Source organism: Pelophylax lessonae (assembly GCF_965119305.1).
Source record: "Pelophylax lessonae genome assembly, chromosome: 13".
NCBI lineage: Eukaryota > Metazoa > Chordata > Amphibia > Anura > Ranidae > Pelophylax > Pelophylax lessonae.
This window is the reverse complement of record NC_138780.1, coordinates 128911338-128939329: the sequence shown is the minus strand read 5'-3', so window position 1 is coordinate 128939329 and position 27992 is coordinate 128911338. Positions and strand designations below refer to the sequence as shown.

At 41.9% G+C, this 27992-nt stretch overlaps 1 protein-coding gene across 5 annotated transcripts in view; it reads right to left on the bottom strand.

Moving 5' to 3' along the window:
• Positions 1-27992, bottom strand: part of SIPA1L1 (signal induced proliferation associated 1 like 1) — a 469532-nt gene that overhangs the window by 97597 nt on the left and 343943 nt on the right. For all 5 annotated transcript variants that reach the window (XM_082275708.1, XM_082275709.1, XM_082275712.1 and 2 more), the window contains 2 exons: positions 18713-18837; positions 1125-1243 (listed from right to left, as the gene is read on the bottom strand). In XM_082275708.1, coding sequence (XP_082131834.1) covers positions 1125-1243; positions 18713-18837 — 244 coding nt within the window. The remainder of the gene's footprint in view (positions 1-1124; positions 1244-18712; positions 18838-27992) is intronic.

The following is a 27992-nucleotide window of genomic DNA, read 5'->3' as shown; positions in this document are numbered from 1 at the left end:
TTGTGTCATCAAAGGATAAAACAGCCAAAAATGAACTATAAAACAGCAGAATACAAAAATACAAAATGTATTCATGTATTTATTGACATCATTCAAAAATAGTTTTGTATAGGTTCGCCAGTGTTAGGCCTCAAATAAGAGCAGTGTGAACAGCAAGCTTTAACAAAGCATTTGTAGAGCTGTCAGCAAGCTTTGTTCCAAGCTTTTAAAGTACCAATCTGCTCCAGATTGCAAATGCTGAACACAGATCCTAATGGGAGTGTTGACTTCCACTTTAAACAAGCTGCTAGCAGCCTTTCAACAAATTTCATGAAGTTCTGAAGCCTACTAGTAGCTTGTTTAAAGTGGAAGTCAAAACCCTCTTTAGAATCTGTGTTCAACATTTACAAACTGGAGCTGAATGGTACTTTAAAAGCTCCAACAAAGCTTACTGAAAGTTCTGGAAATGCTTTGTCAAAACTTACTGTTCACACTGCTTTTATACAAGCTAAAGCCTGTGTGTAAAAACCCTAAGAGATCCATAAATATTCCAAGGCTATGATTATTGTATATTTTTATAATTTATACTTGTAACCACGGTTCCAACACATATCGGAAGTGGGTGCTTCCATTGTGAGAATGTGAGAAAAAGTGTTTACATAAGCATGGTAGGTGAACCCTATGTATTACCTTAGACAAATTGGGAGCCAAATTTTGTTTCTACAGAATAGTTATGGCAAGCCTAGCTGCAATCAGTATGTGCATGACCATGGTTCGATACTATTTAGAGAATTTGTCTATAGAAATACCTAGCAGAGTAAATTGAGGGGATGGGGGAGAGAGAGGAGCCCAGCGATGGAAGATATTAGAAAGAAGACCGATTTCCACAAGCTAATAATTTGTTGTAACTTTTTATTGGTCTATAGCTCTGTACTATATAAGGGAGATAGCAGCTGGTTTTACACATGTATATTTCTAATTCACATTAGATTTTGAATACCTGTTTGTTAACCTGCAATTGATGCATCATGGTGTTCATATCATTCCAAAATGTAAACACATACAGTTATGCGTTATATTATAAAAACTAAAGTTATCAATGTTCAAAAAAAAAAGTTCGGATTATAAAGAATGTTTAAATGTACCTGTCCCTGTTTGTGAGGGGAGAGATGAAGTACAGGATCTTGACGGATCAGTCTTCCTGTTGGGCTGTCTCTGTATGATGGATGTACCTTAGAAACTGCAGGCATGTGACACGTAGGCTCTGTAACACAAACAAACCAATCTCAAGCTCACTGTGGTAGCTGGATAGTAATTCCAACAGTCTATTTGCTATATTTTGGTTTTTAAATCTTTAGGGATACACATTCTTTCAGAGCGTCCCTATCATAAAGGAAATGTGTACCCAGAAATACAATGGCTTTCATTGCAGATCTCCTTCTGAAAACAATAGACTATTGGTTTTATGGTCACAACACTGACTCAAAATAAACATGCAGATCAGGAGAAAAAATGAAGACAGAACTCCTAATCTGTATACTTTAAGTCAGTACTGATGCTATTGGATCAGAATGGCAGCTAGGGAACTCTGTACTGAAGCTACTGGATCAGTATGGCAGCCAGGGAACTAGAGAGAAAGATCAGCAATAGAAGTCTTTTCATGTCACCAGGTTTCCTTTAAGTAAAATTAAACAGTTTTTTTTTTTATAGTATATGTATACCACAATGTGAAAAGTAATTTTAAATATTTTTAAAGCTTTATAACACAAATAGGCCTCATTCACAAGGGTGATTACCTGCATACATTGAATTCCAGAAACAAGAATCAGCAGATACGTGCGGTTAGGATGGAAGGTGTAGGCGAACAGGGGGGACAGCTCAGCTTGTACAAAGTAATGACAGGCTGAGAGGAGGCTTCGCTGTTCACATGTATCCTCACACTCAGCAATGACATGTGGCTAGGGAAGGATGAGTCACCCTGGATGCAGAAAGATGCTTTCACTGAGTGCAGTTACTTTGATCAGTGATGGCACCTGTTAGCATACATCCATCATCCGGACAAAAATTCCCCTAGGGTGTGGGACTTTTTAGGCAATAACCCATCACAAAGTAGACTAATAGTAAACCAATATAATTTTATTCAAAGTATACAAAGTATCGAAGTACGAAAAAAAACGAGACAACACGGTGACAGTTAAAATGCATGTGGCTAAATATTACATCACTTGAGAGGAAATGTGGAATGAAAAGCAAGAGAATTCCATATGATAATCTGACATGTTTCAGACTTGGCCTTTTTCAGAGGTCAATGGAAATACATCTCAGGCTACAAGTACGAAAAACAAGTATAAGTAAAATTGGATACATATATACATGTAGATTCCCAATTTACAGTTATGTATTAAATATACAAGGTATCTGTTATACATGAGTATGTATCAAATAGAGAAATTTTATATGGTTATTAGAAAAAATATACCAATCATGCCACTCCATGTGAAGTATGTAGCCACCGTTTTAAAAAACACATATAAATTTTGCGCACCAAATAGTAGCAGAGGAGGAGACTGGGACAAAACTCTCCTTCAAAAAGAGTCAAAATGGATTAATAATTTACGAGCCATCTTACCCCCTGGATTAAAAACAATAATATCAGTTGCAAACCGTTTTTGGAAGGGTTTTCATCGGGGGGTTGGGATCCCTAATATTCATCTATGGAGTTTTGATTCGTTGACTTTCTAATCTTTTATTCCATCACATTGTAGTTCATTTGAGACCTTTGGCATCCCCTTTTGGATTAGTAAGTCTTACCAATACATTTTTATCGTGCCATATCTTGAGCTTAAACATGATTTATAGATTTGGGACAAATTTCTCTGAAACATTTTAATTCTTAGAGAGATTTTTCTCCCTCTTTCTTAGTATTCTGAAATCTTTCATACCCTTAAATGGTTCCTAAGTCTAATTAGGTTTACATTTATTTCTATTGTAACATAGTATTGTAATGCAGATCCTAGCAACTATATATCTGCTTATCTATACATATAAAGTACAAATATCTCTGCGTCCAGTCCCTGTGTCCGTGGGATTGCGCTACTGCGCATGTGCCCCACGGACAGCCGTTGGGACTTGGAGCGCAGAGACTTCGGGCGGCCGGGCGAAACTGTTGAAGCGGTGGGTGTGCGCGGGTGCGCGCTCACGTGGACTTACTGCTAAGCGGCCGTTTACAAGTGGCGGCAGACAAGAGATGTCACGCCAGAGCCGCTCGGTCAGCTAGGGCAACAGGGACGCTATGCGCAGAGCTGGCTACGTCATGCGTCTCTCGCATTGTTAGAATAAAAGAATGAGATAAGCGAGAGGCTCTCGCTTAACTGGAACAAGTCTGTTTTTACAAATGTTTGACCACATATGTTCTAGCGCCCGTTAATTTAACGGGCTTAATGTCTAGTAATTATATATTCTGAGAAATTTTGGCTCTTATAAATGTTTCCTGTCAATATTGCCTGTTTTTTGTCCCCTGATTTGTAAACATTGTATTTGTTATACATTCTTGGCACTGTCCCATCTGTGAGGTTCTCTGTCCTCCACTTGGTTCTTCCCCCCGGCGCACCAGGGGGCGGTCTTCCGCCCCACCTCGGTCGCGAGATGATGTCCATTCAGGGAATGCGTCCACGGGCGATGACGTTATGCGTTGGCGTGCCTGGAGCACACGTCGCGGTGCACAGTCCCCAGTGGGCGGCGCCGTGCGCTCCAGACACGGGGGACCCCCATTGTTCGGCGTCATGCGTAGGCGCGACTTTGCCTCGCCGACTGCGCATGTGCCGGCGTCTTCATATACAGCGGATTCCACGAGCATTTGTGCTTGCCGCCACCGGGAGACTCTACCCCACCGATCCTTACAGGTACAGCTCACTTGCTGCTCACTCCTCTCCTTGATCACCTGGGATGTTCTTCTTTTTATAGACATTTTCTTCTTGGTCTTTTTTCTTTGCCCTTTCTCTTACAGTGGCATCCCTTGATGGGACTTGTATATTTCACTTACTCTACATGGCAAACCTTTCCTATATGGTGTATTTGTATTACTCCACTCACCATTCATTTTGTTCCTATGTAGATTGGGTCACTTATTAGTGGAATCTTATTGTTAACTCGGACTCTGCTATACTCTACAATGTCCTTATTTGGGTTGGGACTAAATCACCCCACATTAGTGTCTCCCTGATCCTCTTTCCTTATTTTTTCTACTAATTACACAGTCATTTAATTTAATATTTATTTTGTTATCTTGAAGGGATTGCCCTGAGATACCATATACTCCTTTTATACGCTAAAATCGCATATATTACCAAGATCAACATATATCCCTTTTTCCTGAACTCAGTACGTATGAATTATACTGGCTTCCCCCTCCTTTTTTGCATTTCTTATATGTGACTACTCTTAATTGTCACTTTCTCTTATTCCCAGACGCCCCCTAGGGGACCATTTTTCGGGATCCTCGTGGAAACTACTGGTGGGGACTGACCGCATTCTTTGGAACAATGCCATATATCATTAGAATTATTTTACCATCTTCCCTGGGCCGTGGCAAATTTATTTCATTTTGTATCTTATAGTGTTGCAGCATCCCATTATTTGGTGTGCAACATTTATATGTGTTTTTTAAAAACAGTGGCTACATACTTCACATGGAGTGGCATGATTGGTACGTATATATTTTTTCTAACAATATAAAATTTCTCTATTTGATACATACTCATGAATAACAGATACCTTGTATATTTAATACATAACTGTAAATTAGGAATGTACATGTATATATGTATCCAATTTTACTTATACTTGTTTTTCGTACTTATAGCCTGAGATGAATTTCCATTGACCTCTGAAAAAGGTCAAGTCCGAAACGCGTCAGTTTATCATATGGAATTCTCTTGCTTTTCATTCCACATTTCCTCTCAAGTGATGTAATATTTAGCCACATGCATTTTAACTGTCACTGTGTTGTTTCATTTTTTTTCTTATGATACTTTGAATAAAATTATATTGGTTTACTATTAGTCTACTTTGTGATGGGTTATTGCCTAAAAAGTCCCACACCCTAGGGGAATTTTTGTCCAGTTCTATAACTTCAGGGATGTTGGCAATACCCATCCTAACCACCAGACCCGAACACTTTCTATTTACATCCATCATCCCAGCCTCAAAAATCTGCTGATTCATGCAGCTGAAATCCAGTATCTGCAGGTAATTGCCCCAATGAAGAAGGCTGAAATGTGTATTTGCTATATTTTGGTCTTTAAAATACTACATGCCACTGAAAACTTTATATTATTTGTTTATTAACTACTGATCATGTAATAATTTCAGAGCAGCCTTGTGTCTTATGCACGCATCCCGTGTTTTCCCAAGGAGCCTTAGCACTCCTGGTTATCTTGGGACCACAGAATGTTAAAAGAATAAGTTCACCTTTGGGAACATGTTACATTTTACACCCGTTTTTACTGTGGAATGTGTGACATGTTCCCACTCCCAGAGCCTCTGAATCTAGTGACAGAAAGCCGGGGATCTTATCCCCAAACTCGTTGTCACTGTTTAAAAAATAAGATTTTTGGATTACCTGTAGAATCCTTTTTTTGGAGTACATTACAGTATACAGGGATCTCATTCATTACTACTTGGGTATGCTGCCAGCTTTAGATAATTAGAGACTTGCCAAAAAAAAAAAAAGAAAAAACAGGAATCTCCAAACAGGTATAATTCCTCCCAGCTCAGCAAAGTGTTAATTGTGTAGCAAGCAATGAGGTACACAAAGAGAAGGGCTTCTGTGTTCTGTAATGTACTCCAAGAAAAGAATTTGAGTAAACCAAAAATCCTGATTTCTTAATCTTCTTAAATGCTCTTCAAAGAACACAGAAAAAGGTATTATGACTAATTGAGATATCCTGAAACACTGAACAGAAAGGGGTGGGCAACATAGCAACAAAGTCAACATGACCAAAACCCTGAAACCAATTGAGGGGAACCCCACTAAAAAAGCTGTATATGAAGAGAAGAGCAGGTAGCACCCTTAAAAACTTGAACAGAAGCTTCATACTGAATAGCCTAGGAAGCACTGACACTCCTGGTGGAATGGGCCTTAACTAAGAAATGAGCTGACAAATTCACCTAGAAATAGTGGATCAAGTAGCAGCCAGACCCTTGCGAGGATCCTTAGGAAGAACAATCAGGGAACTAGAGTTAAAACGAAGTTGCAAAATTCAGATTAACTTAAAAATCCAAAAAACAGTGAATCACCTTCTCCTTAGAATGCTTAGGTTAAGGACCAAAACAATGACAACACAATGTACTGATTTTGGTGGAATGAAGAAACCACCTTAAATAGGAAAGAGGACCAAGGCCTCAACATCACATTCCAGTGAGGAGGAGAGAATCTTTGAAGGAAAGCGTAGCATACTCCGAGACCCTGCAAACCACTAAAAAGACAACCTTGCACATAAAGAGCTACAAAAGAATCTCTTGAAGAGGTTCAAGCAGGGAAGACAATAAGACAGACAAGACCAAGTGGCTGAGAAAGCCTACCTGACAATTTTTCACACTGGGAATGTGCATGGTAGAATAAGCTGGAATATGAAGCTGTGACCAAGATCAGGTTTGCTTCTTCTTCAGAAGCTCGACTTTTTGTCCCAACAATTTGTACACCACAGTTGTGGCATTGCCCAAATGCACCCTGGTGGGGAGACCTCGAAGGCAGAAAAAAAAATGTTGGGAGAGCTAACCAAATTGCTTGAAGTTCCCTAGTGTTAATTGGCAATTTCCACACCTCTGGCAACCATATTCCCTGTACCAAGAGGTTCTGCAGAACACCGCCCTAGCCCAACAGACTATCATCCATTGTCAAAACCTTCAAATTTACTTGAAGGAATGGCTTCACGGTATAAAATATCTGCATATGTGCATGGATATCCACTAATCCAGAGCTGACCTAGTCTTGCGAGTCAGATGCATTGGCGGATTAAAGTACTTATGGCCTTTTTCCTACAGCAACTTAATATTTAGCTGATGTTCTCTGGGCTAAAACTGGGCATAGGGGACTGCATCGAAGCTGGCTACCATCTTCCTCAGCACCCTCATGCAAGCCCGAATGGAGGAACTTTCCAACAATCTCAGAGAAGCCACCTGGGATCAAAGAAGGGCGTTTCTCCCAAATGGTAGCAATAATTTAAACTGAGCCCCATAGAGTACTAGGCCTAAGTATTGTAGGAGTTAAGAATGAAGCCTGAATTCTGAAAGTTCCACACCCCACTAAATCTCCTCTGGTCTTGTATCGTCTGATGCACATTGGACGTTAGTTTGTGAGCTGATTTCTCCCTTAGGAGGAGGTCATTCAAGTACCCCAAAATGGAGATTCTATGTTCTCAATAACCCCAGAACCAAAGTCAACACCTTGGTAAACACCCTGGGGGCTGTTGACAGGCCGAAGGGTAATGTCATAAATTAATAGTGGCAATTCTTCACTGCAAATTGCAGAAACCGTTGGTGAGGTCAGAAAAGTGGGTAGAAAAGGTAGCTATCCTTGGTATCCACTGATGCCAGTGTTGCCTTATGAGTTTATGTGTAATCTCCATTACTGTGGCCTGAGGAGGAGTTATGTATAAATCCCCATTACAGACTGTATATAGATGGGTGTAAATATATATGTACAAGATATTGAGTTTTGATCTTACATTAAGTTGATATATGATTATCAATTATATGAAGTTGTGTGACTTCAGTCTGCAGGCAATAGTAACCAGTTTAATAAGTCCATTTGAAAGGCCAGCCAGCTATTCACATTTAAACACATAAAATGTATCCCATTCAACAAGTCTGTTCGCTGGGAGGGAGTCTGTTGATATGCTAAATAGTATCATCCTGTACTTAAGTTTATGAGAGCCAGACTTCCTGGAGCCAAGGCAACTGGGGGAACAGATCATGTCACATCCGCCCTTATTTCATTCTCCATATCAAAGAACTCTCATTAAGATATGCAATGAAGATGAGCCATCTGTTGAGGGGTGGACAATGGGCCTCAAGGATGAATCTTGCATATCTTAATTATCAATTTCAGAGCAAATCCTCAGGTAGGAGTTAATTCTCCCTCCAACAGGGAGGAGGGCTTAGCAAGAGGCTGAATTATGCTAACCTAGGGGAGGGGGAAGTTGTCCTATCCTGAACGACATACGCCCAGAGGAAGGAACAGGGCAGGATAGCTGAACCAATCAGAATAGCCCTATACAAGGCTATGGGATATGGTTCTATATCACTGTAGGTGAGAGAAGAGGGACTTCCTCTCTTGCAATGGCAGACAAGGATGAAACACTCAAGTGAAGGGTAATTATGAACGTTTAAGGTTTACATTGTTTGTCCTCTGTGTCGGTCGTATTGTGTTTGTATAGGAGTATATACTCTATATTTGTTCAGTTAAACTAGGAATATTTTCCATTTTGTTGTATGTACTATAGTTAGATTGTTGTAAATTCATTTTGGGCTTTCAGGCTATATACTAATAAAATATTTAATAAGCTTTCATTCATAGTCAAAGAACTCTCATTTTTAACCCAAATATTGTCTGAGGTAAATTAAATCTCATATCTTTCGGGTAACACCAGGAAATAGCCTTGATTAACTGAGTAGGTGAACCCCATCCTGAATTTTTGTATTTTCAGGAACTTGTCAAAACACTTGCAGTCCAGAATGGGCTGAATGTCTCTGTATGGCTTGGACAGGTTGGAATAGAAGTCGTGAGACCTTTACTTTGCCGGCAGATGTCGATGACTCCTAGGACAGTAGTCTTTTCAGACCTACAAAAATATATGTTTTTTTTGTGGAATAATATATCCTTGAATGCATAAGGCACGAAGGAGTGAGAGCAGCAAAACTCCAGCTTGTAGCCTATGGATTCATTGCTGCAGACCAAGTTGTCTGTGACTTCCTGAGTCCAGGCAGCCACGAAGGCCAATAAACGTAACCCTACCCATGTGGGTGGGGGCTCCCCTTTACTATGGGGAGTATTTGCCTTCAGAAATGGAGGACTTGGAGATACAGTTCTCCTTCAGAACTGTGATGTGGGCTTAGAGCTTAGGGACAGCTTACTTATGAAAATACCACTTCTTGGATTCCAAAGGCATCATGGTTTGACTTGTCGCCCATTGCCTTAAGGGGTAAAAACATGCTTTCCCCACATTCACCTTCTGGATCTGATTCTGTGGAACAAAGCATGCACTTCAGCCAGACTTTAGGGCAGGGGTCTTCAAACTATGGCCCTCCTTTTGTTCAGGAACTACAATTCCCATCATGCCTAGTCATGTGTTTTACAATACCTCATGGAACATGTAGTCCCGCAACAGCTGGAGGGCGGTAGTTTGAGGATCCCTGCTTTAAGGGATAGGTAAACTCTTACCACAGTCACTGCCAGCTACTGCGGGGCCACTCCTACCAGAGAGAAAGACAGCAATACAGCTGTGTTTTTGAAATATCTTGAAGGGATGCGCGCGCAACCAGGCAGATCAAAAATGAGAAGTCTGGATTTTTATGTGTGTCTGTTATATGTATGTTTGTAGCTTTGACATACTGGCAAAGTTTTTTCCCTGAGAAAAATAAAATTATTGAAATGCGTTGGGTCAACCGGAATGAGGGGCTAAGACTGAGCATTTCAAACACTGTTTACACATACAGTCCAACCCAGGTTAATGAAATAGGGTTTGCTATAATGTAATGTACTAAAACAGGTGTATACATTTTTTTTCTTCCACTATGTGATTTGAATATATCGTACTATTGTATAAATAAAGACATTCATCATGTACTTTTAAATACTCAGTGCATCCGGAAAGTATTCACAGCGCTTCACTTTTTCCACATTTTTTTGTTACAGCCTTCTTCCAAAATGGATTCAATTCATTCTTTTCCTCAAAATTCTACAAACAATACCCCATAATGACAATGTGAAAGAAGTTTGTTTGCAAAATATTTAAAAATAAACTAAAAAAAAAAAATCACATGTACACAAGTATTCACAGCCTTTGCCACGACCCTCAAACGTAAGTTAGGTGCATCCTGTTTCCACTGATCATCCTCGAGATGTTTCTACAACTGGATTGGTAAATTCAGTTGATTGGACAGGATTTGGAAAGGTACACACCTGTCTTAATAAGGTCCCACAGTAAAAAGTGCATGTCAGAGCACAAACCAAGCTATGAAGTTCAAGGAATTGCCTGTAGACCTCTGGGACAGGATTGTATTGGGGCACAGATCTGCGGAAAGGTACAGAAAACTTTCTGCAGCATTCCATTTACAAATGATGGAGGCCACTGTGCTCATTGGGACCTGTTTTTATGGATTTACACTATGGGGGCTCACCTTTCTCCCTAAAAATGGTAAATCCTTATACATCCCCATGAGAGTGCCTGTATATGAAGATGGGAATAGCCATTATTAGATTGTGAATCAGCCTGCTGGATATATTATATAAAAAGGTGCATTAGCTGGTTTATCATTTTACCAGCCACTTCAACTGGTGAGTCAGTTTGGGTTGATCGGTGGAAGGATCACACAGGGTGTTTTGCACAAGTCATTTCATAGAAGATTCTGCACAAAGTTTATGCACCCTTCTGCACTATTTTGGATTCTTTGGGACTTTATAGGACATTGTTTATGAATTTTTGTTTTGATCATTTCATTGATTTTGTTTGATTTTTAGAATCACAGCACAGCTCACTTTATAAGAAATATATTTACAAATATTGTTTAATTTGTTATTTACATAATTATTATTTTGTATTGCACACATTTATTCAATTTTAGATAAATATGATTATGTATTATTATTATTGCACTAGAACTTTAGAGGTATACAACAAGGTATTGCACTTTATGAACTAGGGGAGGGTAGATCTGCGCTGATTTAAATTTGTTTTTTTGATTCTGATGCTGGATACACCTGCAATTAATTAGCAGTGACTACATATCGCACATAGAACTCTATTATTGGCTCACAACCACTGAAACTTTGGCGCCAGATCTTTTTGGCTTATAATTCAACTAGAGAATACAAATGGTTGTAGGATAAAAAGTGTTCTTAACAGTAACCATCTTCTTAGACAGGGTGTACTAAAAACCACTTATAAATGCAGAGAAGTGAAAGTAATACATTGTGCTTTGTAACTTGCAGCATACCTGTACATATATGTAGAATACTAGAATAAAACTTGGATAACACTTGAGGTAACCTGCAGCATACTTGTACAAATATGTAGAATACAAGTTGCATAACTTTTAAGGTATAACAAAGCACATAGATTCCCCACTACCTCATATCATACATAAATATCTTTTCATGGATACAAATATTTGGATCTTGCCAGCCCATGACCATTATTGTATTGTTCTTTGAGAATCAGGAGGAGAAAGTAACCTACAAGATGAATTTGTTGTCATCTCAATGAGAACAAAACATCTGCAGCAAAAAGGGACAGAATGTATGTGATTTTTTATTTTTTTTCCTAAGAAATGATGGAGCTGCTTAATTGCTGGTTTGCTGTGCTGAAATGTGCACATACAGCAACTGAACAGATGGCTTTGCAATCCAGAAATGGGTTACTAAGCAACTCTTGGTACCATAAACATAATTTAACTTTATCAATGTAGCTTCGAAAAAAAGTTTTCTGCACAAAAACATTTATAAAAATTAAATATTCGATTTTTAATTCCATTTAGTCATTTAGTATAGTCTAATAATATATAATCGCCTCAAACGGTTATATCCCAAAATAGGACATCGTTGGCAAAACCCATTGCAGTCTCTGTATACTGGATGATTCGATTCTGGGGCAATGATTTTGGTGCTGTTTTTTCAGAACTGAAAATCATGTGTATTGTAAACTGGCACAAAAACTATATTTAAGACATTTTCAACATGATAATATGATCACCTGAGAATATGTTGAGTGTTGTTGAGGATTATTTTAAGTGGTTAGTTTCAAATCAGGAGATGGGTTTAGGGTACAATGAGGGTCAGTAAGTAGCTAGTCCTTTTTAACCACGTCGCCAGATACTCCCCTTTCTCGGCGGCATGCGTGCGCCGCCGGAGGCCTGCTCCCGCTGTATTCAGTCACAGCGGGAGTCGGGCCAGTAGAGGAGCGCGGTGATCACCGCCGCTCTTCCCCGATCGTCAGGGAATCGAGTGTGGAGATCCGCCCGCTTGTGTAAACAAAGCGGGCGGATCTCCTAAGTGACAGGCAGGGTCAGATTGCAGGGTTCAGCATAGCTGAACCTGCGATCTGTCCCTGTGTCACTCAGTCACCTCCCCCCGCACATGTCAGTAAGCACCAGGCATACATTAACCCCTCCCTCTCCAATAAAATTAACCCCTTCCCTGCCAGTGTCATTTTTACAGTAACGGTGCATATGTATAGCACTGATTACTGTAGTGTTGCCATATGGAGTTTAGGCGTAATTTCCCTTACCGTGTTGTGACGATGAGGAGGAGTTATGTATAAATTCCCATTAGAGATTGTAAATATATATATACATGTATGAGATATTGAGTTTTGGATTTTACATTTAGTTGAGATAGGATTGTCAATTATATGAAGCTGTGTGACTTACTTTCGGCAGTCAGTTATAGGAACCTGTTTAACAAGTCCATTTAAAATGCAGGCCTGAGCTACCAGGGGGCAACTGCTATTTACATATAAACACCTACGGATAGTATCAACCTGTGATTACATCTTTGGAAGCTAGACTTGCTGGAGCCAATGCACACAGGAAGGAGTGAATCCCCCCCCCAACAGAAAAGGAGTGGTTAGAAAGAGGCGTAACTATGGGAGGGGGAAATGGTCCAATCCTGAAGGAGTTACGCCCACAGGAAGGGACAGAGCATGATAGCTGAACCAATGAGAATTGCCCTATACAAGGCTATGGGAGATGGGTCTATATGAGGAAAGATGAGATAGAGCGAACTTCCTGTTTGGCATGGGAAAGCAAGAGGGTACACCACGGGTAATTATGAAGGAATAAAGGTACATTGTATATTCTCTTTGAAGGGTCATAGTGTGGGTGGATATGAGTCTATACTCTATGCATTGTATTTGTTCAATTAAACTAGGAATATTTTACATTTTGTAGTATGTATAATAGTTAGATTGTTGTAAATTACGTAGGCTTTTCAAACCTTATACAAATAAATAATTGTTGTGTTAAAGTTTTCATTCACAGTCATAGAACTCTCATTATTAACCCAAATATTGTCTGAGATAAATTAACTCTCACATATTGTTAGGGTAACATGTAGTAATGTCACTGGTACCCCCAAAAGTGTCAAAAATCAGAATGCATAATTAACACCACTATAGGATCCCAAAATCAGTAGAAGTCTCCTTAGCAATGGATTTTTTTTTATTTTTTAGAGAATAAATATTACAGAGACAAAAAAAATAATAATAAATATATATATATATATATATATATATATATATATATATATATATATATATATATATATATTTATGTATATATAAAACCATATACCAAAGTTGATTAATTCCTACAAGATTGAGTGCACAGAATGCTGATGAGCAGCATTCATACAGCACAAACTACAAAGCATGTATAATAAAAAAAAGGAACAAAATTCTATTCACGCAATGCAGTTCTACATCCCCTGCCGCTTTATTCAGCTAACATTTTGCCTCATCTGACAGTTTAATTGTGAAATGTAATAAAAATGCAAATTAGCAGGAAAATCATTTTTCATAAAAGCTGTCCTAAGGACCCAATGTTTATGGTTCAAATGTATATGCAACAATATATACATTTATACAATTTTGATAAAAGAGCATCATGATCCTATTAGATGGTAAACATCCCATTCCCATAAAAGACTACAATAAAATCTGAGGACCAATTGGGATTTCATTGTTAGCTGACTTGATATGTATTTGCTTACTGCAGATATCTAAAATGATTTGAACATACATCAAGAAATGTCTGACAAGGGTCACACATCATATAAGTAACAATTCTCATACTTTGCATTGGGTATAATTGCTATACCTATGCAGGTGTTGATTTTGCCTTGAGCTGTAATAGCTGCACATGAGACTATGGAGGGCCGCAAATGTGGCCCCTGACATCACCAAGGGGCCACATCTAATGATCAATGATCAATATACATATGTAATGCTTGAGAGGACTGCAGACCTCATGAAGGAAATGAGGGTCAGAAAGTGTGGAAACGCTACATTTTTGGTTGGGGACAAGACAACAATAAGAAACTGTAAAAGACAAAACATGTTACATGAGGCTATTCAAAATCAGCACTATTTCCCTATTTAATGCTCCTACTAAAGACTGCTGAAGTCCGAGGACCTCATATCATATACCAAAGGCTGCAGGTTGCACACCAGGTCCATAAAGGGTAACCAAACCCTGAAACAAAAATGTTAATATACTGCAGCTCACAAGTCCTTAGCCACAGTGACCGCATTCGTTTTCATTTATTAGGCTAAGATCATTTTCAGCAAGTGTAGGTAATTCCTACTAATCTTGCCAGAATAGCAGTGTCCTTGCCACTTCATGTGAGCAATACAGAAAGCAAATCTTCCTGCTTTTTCTACTGCAAATTACTAATCTCCCAATCCTCATCTAATAAAGACGCACATGGGCAGATATGTTAGAAGTCTAGCTTGTGTGGCAACCATGGCTTCCTTTAAAGATGGAGTCAGGAGTGATTGTAGCCACCAAGGGACAGGAAGTATGTTAGGTGCAGAATTACCAGGCGAAAATAAATTAACAAGCCTGTTTGGGGGTTTAGAAAGGCTTTGAGATTTTCAGAAAAAATGTAATTCCAAACTCAAACAAATTGAAGTTTAGACTGCTCTACTTAGTCTGCTCACCTACAATCCAATTAAGACCCACTGATAAGCAAGAATTGTACGCATTCGGTTTCCAAGCAGAGGGATTAACCTGGGTTCCAAAATCATTTTATTGATAAAGTACCACCACTGGAAACATTTTCAAACATTCATAAAAGTACCTACTGAACTAGTCAGGTTACAATCTTCTATATGTTATGTGCTATAAATACATCCCCCATAAGCGTTCAGCAGCGTTCAGCAGAAGTTAAAGCGTTTGCTACTCCAACATTTCATATTCCTGATATGTACCTGCTGTATCGTGTATTTGTATAAAAAAGTATCCTGTTCTCTTTATATTGCTTCCTTTTTTTTGGTGTGAAATCTCTGGTTTTCCTGCTAGTTCCTCTGCTTTACTATAACAAAAACTGACCACACTAAGCAGGAGAACACACTGTGGTCAGTTCTCTAGTTATGCTGGGAACTGCTCTCCTCCAATGATCAAACTTGTCCTGACACGCCTTCCCTGCACAGTCTTTTACTGGGAAGCTCAGTGTACTGTTGCTTCCCCTCCCTCTAGCTCTTATGCAGATAAGAGGGAACACAGGAAATATGGTCACTCTTGAAAAAAGGTATTCATAATGTTTTTTAATATCTACACACAAATGTTTTTATTTTCATTTCTATTTTAAACTGAATAGATTGTTTTACAAGGCGATCCTTTACAATAACTTTAAAACTAGCAGTCAAGAGGAATGGTGTTAGATTAAAGCTATCAGGGACCTTGGGCTGTATAGCCATGCACTTCAAATATAAAGGAATCAATAAATTCATTATTTACAATAAATTAAACAAATATGTATATAACAGAACAATTTTCACAACTTTCCGTTTAGCTTAATTTTAATACTGTGAAGGCCATGCTGCTATTACAGGCTGGAATGTGGAAGATTTGCATACCACTGCACCTTTAACAATGCAATTACCACATCAAACCATTGTCACATCAATGGTCCTGCTCAAGATTGCCAACTATCTACACATGGTCTCTCAGTATGGTTTCTTTGAAACATATATTCTTCATACTACATATATTGTATCTCACAAAAGTGAATACACCCCTCACATTTTTGTAAATATTTTATTATATCTTTTCATGTGACAACACTGAAGAAATTACACTTTGCTACAATGTAAAGTAGTGAGTGTACAGCTTGTATAACAGTGTAAATTTGCTGCCCTCAAAAAGAACTCAACACACAGCCATTAATGTCTAAACTGCTGCCAACAAAAGTAAGTACACCCCAAGTGAAAATGTCCAAATTGGGCCCAATTAGTCATTTTCCCTCCCCAATGTCATGTGACTCAGTGTTACAAGGTCTCATGTGTGAATGGGGAGTGGGTGTGTTAAATTTGGTGTTATTACTCTAACTCTCTCATACTGGTCACTGGAACTTCAACATTGCACCTCATGGGTGCGGAAAGTGGGGTCCCCCAGGGTTCTGTCCTGGGACCAATCCTGTTTAATTTATTTATAAATGATCTAGAGGAGGGGATATCTAGTACAATCTCAGTATTTGCAGATGATACTAAATTAGGCATGCCAATATCTTCTATGCAGGATGTGGAAATCTTGCAAGCAGACCTGAACAAAATAACGGGGTGGGCAACTACATGGCAGATGAGATTTAATGTAGAAAAATGTAAAGTAATGCACTTGGGGGCCAGAAACCAGAAAGCAAGCTACTCACTAGGGGGGGAACCTCTGGGTGAGTCTAGGATGGAAAGGGACCTGGGGGTACTGGTAGACAACAGGCTTGGAAGTGGCATGCAATGCCAAGCCGCTGCAAGCAAAGCCAACAGAATACTGGGTTGTATAAAAAAGGGGATTCACTCCAGAAATAAAGAGATTATTCTTCCACTCTACAAGACTCTGGTCCGGCCACATCTGGAGTATGCTGTCCAGTTCTGGGCACCGGTCCTCAGGAAGGATGTGCTGGAACTGGAGAAAGTCCAGAGAAGGGCAACAAAAATAATTAGGGGAATGGAGGACATCGGCTATGAGGAAAGACTACAAGCACTGAACCTATTCTCTCTGGAGAAGAGACGCTTGAGGGGGGATATGATATCAATGTACCAATACTGTACTGGCGACCCTAGCATAAGGAACAAACTATTTAGAGTAAGGGAATACAATAAGACACGTGGCCACTCACTAAAACTAGAGGAAAGGCGGTTTAACCTTAAAGTGCGTAAGGGGTTCTTCACTGTAAGAGCGGTAAGGATGTGGAATTCTCTTCCGCAAGCAGTCGTATCAGCGGGGAGCATTGATAGTTTCAAAAAACTATTGGATGGACACCTTAAAGACCACAACATACAGGGGTATACAATGTACGGTTAAAAGCAAACACACACACATAGGTTGAACTGGATGGACTTGTGTCTTTTTTCAGCCTCACTAACTATGTAACTATGTAACTATGGTAAAGAACTCTCTGGGGATCTGAAAAAAAAGAATTGTTGCTCTACAAAAAGATGGCCTAGGCTATAAGAAGATTGCCAAGACCCTGAAACTCAGCTGCAGCACGGTGGCCAAGACCATACAGTGGTTTAACCGGACAGGTTCCATTCAGAACAGGCCTTGCCATGGTTGACCAAAGAAGTTGGGTGCACAACGTCATATCCTGAGGTTGTCTTTGGGAAATAGACATGAGTGCCAGCATTCTTGCAGAGGTTGAAAAGGGGGGGGTAAGCCTGTCAATGCTTAGACCATATGCTGTACACTCCATCAAATTGGTCTGCATGGCTGTCGTCCCAGAAGGAAGCCTCTTCTAAAGATGATGCACAAGAAAGCCCGCAAACAGTTTTCTGAAAACAAGCAGACTAAGGACATGGATTACTGGAACCATGTCTTGTGGTCTGATGAGACCAAGATAAACTTATTTGGTTCAGATGGTGTCAAGCATATGTGGCGGCAACCAGGTGAAGAGTACAAAGACAAGTGTGTCTTGCCTACAGTCAAGCATAGTGGAAGTGTCATGGTCTGGCAGCATGAGTGCTCCCGGCACTGGGGAGCTACAGTTCATTGAGGGAACCATGAATGCCAACATGTACTGTGACAAATTGAAGCAGAGCATGATCCCCCTCCCTTCAGAGACTGGGTTGCAGGGCAGTATTCCAACATGATAACGCTCCCAAACACATCTCCAAGATGACCACTGCCTTGCTTAAGAAGCTGAGGGTAAAAGGTAATGGACTGGCCAAGCATGTCTCCAGGAATAAACTCTATTGAGCATCTGTGGGGCATCCTCAAATGGAAGGTGGAGGAGCGCAAGGTCTCTAACATCTACCAGCTCTGTGATGTCGTCATGGAGGAGTGGAAGAGGACTCCAATGGCAACCTGTAAAGCTCTGGTATACTCCATGCCCAAGAGGGTTAAGGCAGTGCTGGAAAACAATGGTGGCCACACAAAATATTGACACTTTGGGCTCAATTTGGACATTTGCACTTAGGGGTGTACTCACTTTTGTTGCCAGCGGTTTAGACATTAATGGCTGTGTGCCGGGTTATTTTGAGGGGACAGCAAATTTACTTTGTTATACAAGTTGTACGCTCACTACTTTACATTGTAGCAAAGTATAATTTTTTCATTGTTGTCACATTAAAAGCTATAATAACAAATTTACAAAAATGTGAGAGGTGTACTCACTTTTGTGAGATGCTGTACATAGTAATTCAGCAATTGAATGTAAAATCTTGTAATTCTTTCCCAGCTTACTGAGGAATATTCATAGAATGAGTTTATATACTGAATATTGCATTCACTCAAACACACATACCTATTTGATCAGAAACATTGTCCTCACTCCTCTGCCAGTTTGGAGTAGACTTTCCACTGCTCACCAACTCAGTCTGGGTGTTTTGCCTGTCAATAGAAGCTGGTGATCTACGACCAACTCCAAACCTGTTCATAAGATAAGTTACATACAGTTATTGTTATAAAAGTAGCTATATGTATTAAAAGGTCTTTGTTTGCTTCAAGTAGGTTTTGCATTTCCAAGTTTACAGTGCCTTGAAAAAATATTCATGCCCCTTGATATTTTGCACATTTTATCAAATTTACAATTTAAAATGTGAATGTATTTTTATGGGATTTTATGTGAAGTGGAAGGAAAATGATAAATGGCTTTTAATTTATTTTACAAACATCTGAAAAGTGTGGCGTGCATTTGTATTCAGCACCTCTTAACTCTGATAACCCTAACTAAAATCTAGTGCCTTCAGAAGTTACCTAATTAGTAAATCGAGTCCACCTGTGTGCAACAATCTCCATAATAATACAGCTGTTCTGTGACGTCTTCAGGTGTTTGTTAGAGAACCTTAGTGAACAAATCGAAGGCCAAGGAACACACCAGACAGGTCAGGGATAGAGTTGTGGAGAAGTTTAAAGCAGGGTTAGGTTATAAAAAAAATATCCCAAGCTTACAACATCTCACAGAGCACTGTTCAATCCATCAACTGAAAATGGAAAGAGAATGGCACAACTGCAAACCTACCAAGACATGCCCGTCCACCTAAACTGACAGGCCGTGCAAAGAGAGCATTAAGCAGAGAGGCAGCCAAGGGGCCTATGGTAACTCAAGAGGAGCTGCGGAGATCCGCAGCTCAGGTGGGAGAATCTGTTGACAGGACAACTATTAGCCGTGCACTCTACAAATATGGCCTTTATTGAAGAGTGGCAAGCAGAAAGCCATTGTTTAAAGAAAGCCATAAGTCCTGTTTGCAGTTTTCAAGAAGCCATGTGGGGGGGGGGGGGGGGGGGCGGGGACAGCAAGCATGTGGAAGAAGGAACTCTGGTCAGATGAGACCAAAATTGAACTTTTTGGCCTAAAAGCAAAATGTTACATGTGGTGGAAAACAAACACTGCACACCACCCTGAATACACCATCCCCACACAGCGAAAAATGGTGGTGGCAGCATCATGTTGTGGGGATGCTTTTCTTCAGCAGGGACAGGGAAGTTGGTCAGAGTTGTTGGGAAGATGGATGAAGCCAAATACAGAGCAATCTTAGAAGAAAACCTGTTAAAGTCTGCAAAAGACTTGAGACTGGGGCAGAGGTTCACCTTTCAGCAGGACAACGACCCTAAACATACAGCCAGAGCTACAATGAAATTGTTTAGATCAAAGCATTTTCATGTGTTAGAATGGCCCATTCAAAGTCCAGACCTAAATCCAATTGAGAATCTGTGGCAAGACTTGAAAATTGCTGTTCACAGATGTTCTCCATCCAATCTGACAGAGCTTGAGCTACTTTGCAAAAAAGTATCGGCAAAAATTTCACTCTCTGGATATGAAAAGCTGGTAGAGACATACCCAAAAAGACTTGCAGCTGTAATTGCTGCGAAAGGTGGTTCTTCAAAGTATTTATTCAGGGGGGCTGAATACAAATGCACACCACACTTTTCAGATATTTGTAAAACATTTTGAAAACCATTTATCATTTTCCTTCCACTTCACAATTATGTGGCACTTTATGTTGGTCTGTCACATAAAATCTCAATAAAATACATTTACATTTTTTGTTGTACCATGACAAAATGTGGAAAATTTCAAGGGGTATGAATATTTTTTCAAAAGGCACTGTATGAGAATGCAAAATCTACTTGAAGCGAGACAAATGCAGATCAGATATTAATGAGTTAAATGCAGATCAGATATTAAGGAGTTAAATTACCTAACAGTTTCGAAGATCTATCAGTGACTCTTGTTGAGGTGACTTCTTTAAAATTCACATAGGCTACGGGGGTTACATAGCAACCTGACACTGCTGGTTTGGTTTTGAATACATTTGGAATTACAATGTAAGCAACATGATGGGTAAGAAACCTACCAAACTTCAAGGCTCTTACCTAGAACTGAAATACTGGATGGACTAGCCCTTTAATATCCATTAACCAACCACAAATCATATTCATACTTTCACTGTTAATTTTATAAAAAATTGGATTTTTGTACTTACTGTAAAATCTATTTCGATTTCGATGGACACAACGCTCCATAGATCATAACTACTGAGTCATATTGCCTTCTTCAGGAGTAGGACTAGGCAGAACAAAAAACACCTGGCTACCCCATGGGCCCTCCTCAGCTTGGTATATAACCCCCCTCTCTGCTTTAGGTAATCCGTTTAGTAGCAAGCAGTATTAAAAGTATCAGAACTCCATAGAGGGGTGGGTGCTGTGTCCATCGAACTCAGAGAAATGGATTTCACGGTAAATACAAAAAAATGGGATTTTTTGACACTGTAAAATCCATTTCTCTGATGTTCATTGACTGACGCAGCTCCTGATCTTCATAACCATTGGGTTATACTACCCCCTATAGGATTATGGCACTAGGCAGAAAAAGGATCTGGCTACGCCTATGGGCAGTCCCAGGGGGTATACTCCCTGTCCCTGCTATAGGTACTCAGTTTACAAGCAGTGTCAGAAGAATTACAACTCTAAAGAGGAGCGGGTGCTGTGTCCGTCAAGGAACATCAGAGAAACGGATTTTACGGTAAGTCAAAAATCCAAATTTCTTTTGTTCACTGATGGACACAGCTCCTGATCTTCATAACCATTGGGACGTCCCAAAGCAGTGTTAAACAAGAGGGATAGGAACAGTAAAAAAAATTCCCCAGGCTAAACAGTAGCCAACCAGGCAACATGAGCTCAAGCAAAACTGGAGCCCACCTGAAAAAAACAATACACCCTCGAGGATCAAGTCCTCTAAACAGCAGCCTGCAAAACCTTGCGGCCTAAGGAAGCATCCGCAGATGCCAACACATCCACTTTATAGAACTTTGTGAAAGTGTGCACCGACGGCCAGGTGGCCGCCTTGCAAACCTGCGTCACAGACGCCAGATGACGGGAGATCCAGGAGGCACGAGTAGAGTGCCCCTTGAGAGGGAAAGGAGGAACCTGACCCTTGATGGAATAAGCCAGAATCACTGTCTGTCTGATCCATCTGGAAATGGGCATAGAGTTAGTGGACAACCCTTTCCGAGGTCCATCCGTGAGCACAAATAGTGAGTCTTACTTCCTAAAAGACTCCGTAGCTGCCAGGTACACCCCAATTGCTCAGATCACATCCAAGGCATTCAAGGCAATTTCCTTCGGATGTTTTGGCCTGGGACACAGGAAAGGCAACACAATGTCTTCATTTAAATGAAAATCAGAGACAACCTTTGGGAGGAACGACGGCCAGGGGTGAAGAACCACCTAATCACCAAGTAAGGACGACAGGATAACGCCGCCAATTCGGACACCCTGCGCACAGAGGTGATAGCCACTAAAAATGCCACCTTCTGAGACAGCGTAAGTAAGGGAATCTCCTGAGGATTCTCAAAAGGAGGCATCTGGAGGACCGAAAGCACAAAATTAAGGTCCCAAGGCAGCAACAGGGACTGCACCGGAGAAACCAAATGTTGGACATCCTGAAGAAAGGTACGCACCAAGAAGTGCGTGGCCAATGGTCATTGGAAGAAGACCGCCAAAGCCGACACCTGGCCCTTGATGGTACTCGAGGCCAATTTCTGTTCAACCCGTTAAAGGAAGGTCTAATTCTGAGCCGAGAAGGAGCGAGGATGAACCCCAAGAGAATCTCACGATGCAATGCAAGTCTTCCACGTACGATGGTAGATATTCCTAGAAATAGATTTTCTAGCTTTTAACAGCGTTGGAATCACCGACTCAGATAAACCTATATCCATCAACAGAAAAGCCTTCAAAGCCAGCGACTGTAAAGCAGGAGGGAAGATTTGTCCTTGGAACAGCAGATCCTCCCTGAGAGGAAGTTTCCAAGAAACACCGGCAACCAGCCGCATCAGATCGGTGTACCAAGCCCTGCGAGGCCGGCCTGGAGCCACTAAGATGACCGGAATCCCTTCTGCCTCAATCCTGCGTAAAACTCTTGGCAGAAGCTTGAGAGGAGGGAAGGCGTAAAAAAATCAGACGATACTGACCTCACTGGGCTGCCAGTGTATCTGTGGAGTCTACCAGAGGATCCCGTGACCGAGCCATAAACCTCTGCACTTTTTGTTTGAGCCGAGACACCAACAGATCCACCTCGGGGATGCCCCACTGGAGACACAACTGATGAAACACCTCCGGATGAAGATACCACTCCCCTTGGTCCAACGCCTGCTGACTGAGGTAATCTGCCTGCCAGTGTTCCACCCCGGAATGTATAAGGCGGAGAGGGCTGTAACGAACCGTTCTGCCCACCTTAGAATTCCAGCTACCTCCTGAGCTGCCAGGACACTGAGCCCCCTTGATGATTGACATACAGTATCTCACAAAGGTGAGTACACCTCACATTTTTGTAAATATTTTATTATATATTTTCATGTGACAACGCTGACAAAATGACACAATATACAATACATATATACAATGTAAAGTAGTGAGTGTACAGCTTGTATAACAGTGTAAATTTGCTGTTCCCCCAAAATAACTCAACAAACAGCCAATAATGTCAGAGTACACCTCTAAGTGAAAATGTCCAAATTGGGCCAAATTATACATTTCCCCTCCCCAAGGTCATGTGACTCGTTAGTGTTAAAAGGTCTCAGGTGTGAATGGGGAGCAGGTGTGTTAAATTTGATATGATCGCTCTCACTCTCTCATACTAGTCACTGGAAGTTCAACATGGCACCCCATGGCAAAGAACTCTCTGTGGATGTGAAAAAAATGGATTTTTGTAAAATCTTACCGTAAAATCCTTTTCTCTTAGCTCATCGACAGACGTAGTCCTCGGTGATACACCACCTTCAGGTTATGTTACCTCCGCAGGAGCAGGACTAGACAGGAAATTAAAAAGCTCTGGCCACACCCTAGGGGCAGTCCCAGAGGGTATATCCTCTCTCTCTCTGCCTCAGCAAATCAGTTATGTGAAAAAGCAGTGCTTAGAGAATTTAACCCAACCCAACTCCAAAACAGAGGGGCGGGGACTACGTCTGTCGATGAGCTAAGAGAAAAGGATTTTACGGTAAGATTTTACAAAAATCCATTTTTCTCTAGCGCTCATCGACAGACGTAGTCCTCGGTGATACACCACCTTCGGGACGTCCCAGAGCAGTATCACAACTGAGGGGTGGGAAAATGAAAATCAAATCCCAATCTAGAAGGCCCAACCGGTGCCAACTAGAAGTTTACAATGCTCATCCTTAATGATGAGACTCAACAAAAAAAGGGAAAATAAATTTTTTTTTTTTCAAACAGAAAAAAACCCTCGAGGTAGACCACCGGTCTCCTCAAATTGCGGCCTGCAAAACCTTGCGGCCAAATGAGGCATCCGCCGATGCCGTCACATCAATTTTATAGAATTTTGTAAAGGTATGTACCGACGACCAGGTGGCCGCCTTACATACCTGGACCACTGACGCCTGATGGCGAAAGGCCCAGGAAGTACTGAGCGCTCGAGTGGAGTGCGCCCTAACAGGGAACGGAGGACTCTGACCCTTAATAGAATAAGCCTGTACCACCGTTTGTCTAATCCATTTGGCAATGGTCGCGGCAGATGCAGGCAAACCCTTTCTGGGGCCATTCGTGATCACAAAAAGTGAATCCGTCTTACGGAATGATTCCGTAGCTTTCAGGTATACCCTGATTGCCCGAACCACATCTAAGGAATGCAACGCATGTTCCCGATGATGCTTGGGCTGAGGACACAAGGAAGGTAGTACAATATCTTCATTCAGATGAAAATCTGAAACCACCTTGGGAAGAAAAGATGGCTTAGGATGAAGTACTACCTTATCCCTATGAATCACTAGGTATGGTGACTGGCATGATAATGCAGCCAGTTCTGACACCCTGCGAGCAGAAGTAATAGCCACCAAGAAGGCCACCTTCTGGGATAAAGTAAGCAAGGGAATCTCCCTGATGTTTTCAAAGGGAGGTTTCTGTAGAACCGACAAAACCAAATTAAGATCCCAGGGCGGTAAGGGCGCGCGGACTGGAGGAGCCAGGTGCCGCACCCCCTGGATGAAATTCCGCACCAAGGATTTGGTAGCTAAAGGCTTCTGAAAGAAGATTGCTAATGCTGAAACTTGACCCTTGATGGTGCTCAAGGCTAGCTTCTGCTCAACCCCTTGTTGCAAAAAGGCCAATATTCGAGACACCGAATAGGTACGTGGAGGAAATCCTAAAGATTCGCACCACGCAATATAAGTCTTCCATGTGTGATAATAGACTTTGCTGGAAGTCGCTTTCCTTGCTTTAATAAGGGTAGGAATGACTGAAGTAGACAAACCTCTGTCCTTCAGTACTTGGGTCTCAATGGCCAGGCCATTAAAACCAGCGACTGTAAAGCACGAAGGTAAATTGGTCCTTGAGACCACAGACACTCCCTGAGACGAAGTTCCCACGGAACGTCTGCGACTAACATGTCCAAGTCGGCCAGGCCGGCTTGAGGAGGCCAGCCTAGAATTTCTAGGACCACTGGCGCTGATTGGATCTGAACCAGGCGTCCCTAGAGCTATCTGGCCCCGACCATCCGAGAAAGTCTGGTCGTTTTCTGTTCCCACACATTTATCAGATACCTGATAGTTATCAAGAAAGGTGATCTTTTCTGGTTGAACCTCAGGGACCGAAGTCACCCGACTAGAGGCTACTTGGCCTATCTGGTCAACCAGATCCGATTCCTGTGAGGTATCGGGACTAATCTTAGGAAAAGGTAAAGGAAAAGATCTTTTCAGGGAACGGTAACTACCGCTTCCTGTGGTACTTAAATGTTGGAAGGGAAGAATCGCACCGGTAGTAGTGGTTGATGCTCGATCTAATGTCCTGAATACCGGTGAAAACGTCCCCCCACCCTGAAACCGGGTGGGGGCGCACCTTCAGGCTGTGTACTCCTTCACTTCGGGTTTGGCTGGGTTGGTCCCCTGCTTGTCCGACCAGCCCTTCTTGAACCCTCCTGGAGGAGTCTTGCCTTTCCCGCTAGTACCAGCCGGGCGCCCTTTATGGGCGGTAAAGAAAGGTCCTCGTTTGTTGCGAGGTCCCTTAGCTTTTGCAGTCTGTGGCAAAAAAGTGCTCTTGCCCCCAGTGGCATCCTTAATGATTTCATCTAGGTTGGCCCCAAATAGACGATTCCCCTGAAAAGGGAGATTGGTCAAGGTCTTTTTGGAACCTAGGTCAGCTGACCAGCATTTTAACCACAGCACACGTCTGAGGATCACTGCTAACTTAGATGCATGCCCTAATAGGGGAGTAGTGTCCAAGGCTGCGTCACAGATAAACCGTAGCCCTTGTATGATCTGTTCCATCAAATCAGATGTCTCCTGGGGAATATCTTTTCCCCTAAGATCTTGGCGTACCATTTTCGCCCATTCCGTAAGTGTCTGGGAAACTAGACCAATAACGATTACTGGTCTAAATGCTGACCCTATCAGAGAAAAGATAGTGCGGGAGTGTCCTCCACTGGGATAACCGTGGCTTTATTCAGCCTGGAAATAGGCGGATCCACGATTGGTGGTACCGTCCATTTCTTAATGATGGATTCCTCAAACGGATAGCGTCTAGCAATACGCTTGGAAATAGTAAAGGTACGCTTAGAATGCTCCCATTCTCCTTTAATCTGATTACCAAAACATTTAGGTACAGGAAAAGCCTTCGCCGTCTTGATGGGCTTATTAGTACCAAAAGGCATCTCTGTTTCAGTTGCCTCTGCCGGTAAAGCCTCAAGTTTTAAGGTTTCTTGCACTGCCCACCAATGCTTCTTCCTGAATAATAGCAAGAGAAGAAGCGTCCTCCTCACTTTCTGAGGGGGCTTTACCTGGGATAGCAGCCCTTGCAGAGGAACCTGCAACTGCCGTGACCATCTCTGAATCTGAGTCAGAGGTGTCAGATAGTATAGGGGTAGGCGGGGGTCGCTTCCTTGACCCCCGTCCCTGACAGGCCGCCTCCACCCGAGCCACCATAGACTCCAAAATTGCTGTAAATGACTCTATACTCTGTGCACCGGCGGGTCCCGAGGCCCCCTCGAGGGAAACAGGTGGGGGAATATGTGTGGCAGGGTCCATGATAACTCCAGTTACTTCCTGGATAATATAATTCAAAAGTAAAGAAAAAAACTTTTTTTTTTTTTTTTTTCTGACCCCCAGCGCCACAAAAAGCCCCTTAGTGTTACCTGCTAGCTATCGATCGAGAGAGAGAGAGATAGACCCCCAGGCTCACCACCTGATGCTCAGAGTTAAACTGCAACAGCTTACAGCGCTGTCTTGACAAACAGGAAGTCTTTTGGCTGGCTGCCCAGGAAGAAAGGAGGCGGCTCCGCCCCTCTGCACGCCTTCCGGCGCCTCCCCCAAGCTCCACGAGGTGTAGGATCACCTCAAACATGGCCGCCCCCATGCTGGAGACACGAGGCTACGCCAAAATGGCGGCTCGTGCGATCCTGCAAGAAAAAATGGCGGCGGCCTGCTGAATGGCGGTGTGCTGCAGGGCACACAACACTGTCTCTGCCTGGGGATATGGCGTGGTTGGCGGTATCGGCCCTGGCGGACCGCATGGCCGTTCGGGAGGCCTGCTAATAGCTGGAGATCTGATTTGGAAGGCAGTCTACATATCCGTGGCTTCTGACTGGTAGGTAGCTTATACTTAACCCATAAGATTCCCAGAATGCCACAGATTACATCTTTTAAACATGTATACAATAGATTGTTAGCTCCCAAACCAAGCCTCCTGGCTTTTTGCACATAAAATCACACTCAAAGTAGGAGGATCTGTGACATGTTATAGGATAGAAAGGACTCTTTCTTACCATACAGAGAGGGGCCCGCGTTCACCACAAAACCCGTCAGGGAAAAAGGGGGAACATACTACTCACCATACCGGAACCAGGCGGGCACCAACTCCTGACAGTACCCCTCTCCACCGGGGCGGGAGGGCTGTCGATCGATACGAACGCCGTGACTCATGGTGTTTGGCGTTTCAGCGAGACGTTTAACTCGCGGGTTTAGTCCTTTTAATGGGACTTTGTCGCGGCCGACCCAGCGCGGAGCTATGGCCTGCACGCGCTCGTAGGCTGAACTGGGGTGACCACCGGATCTCAACATCCAGCCCGTCGCCCAGTTCAG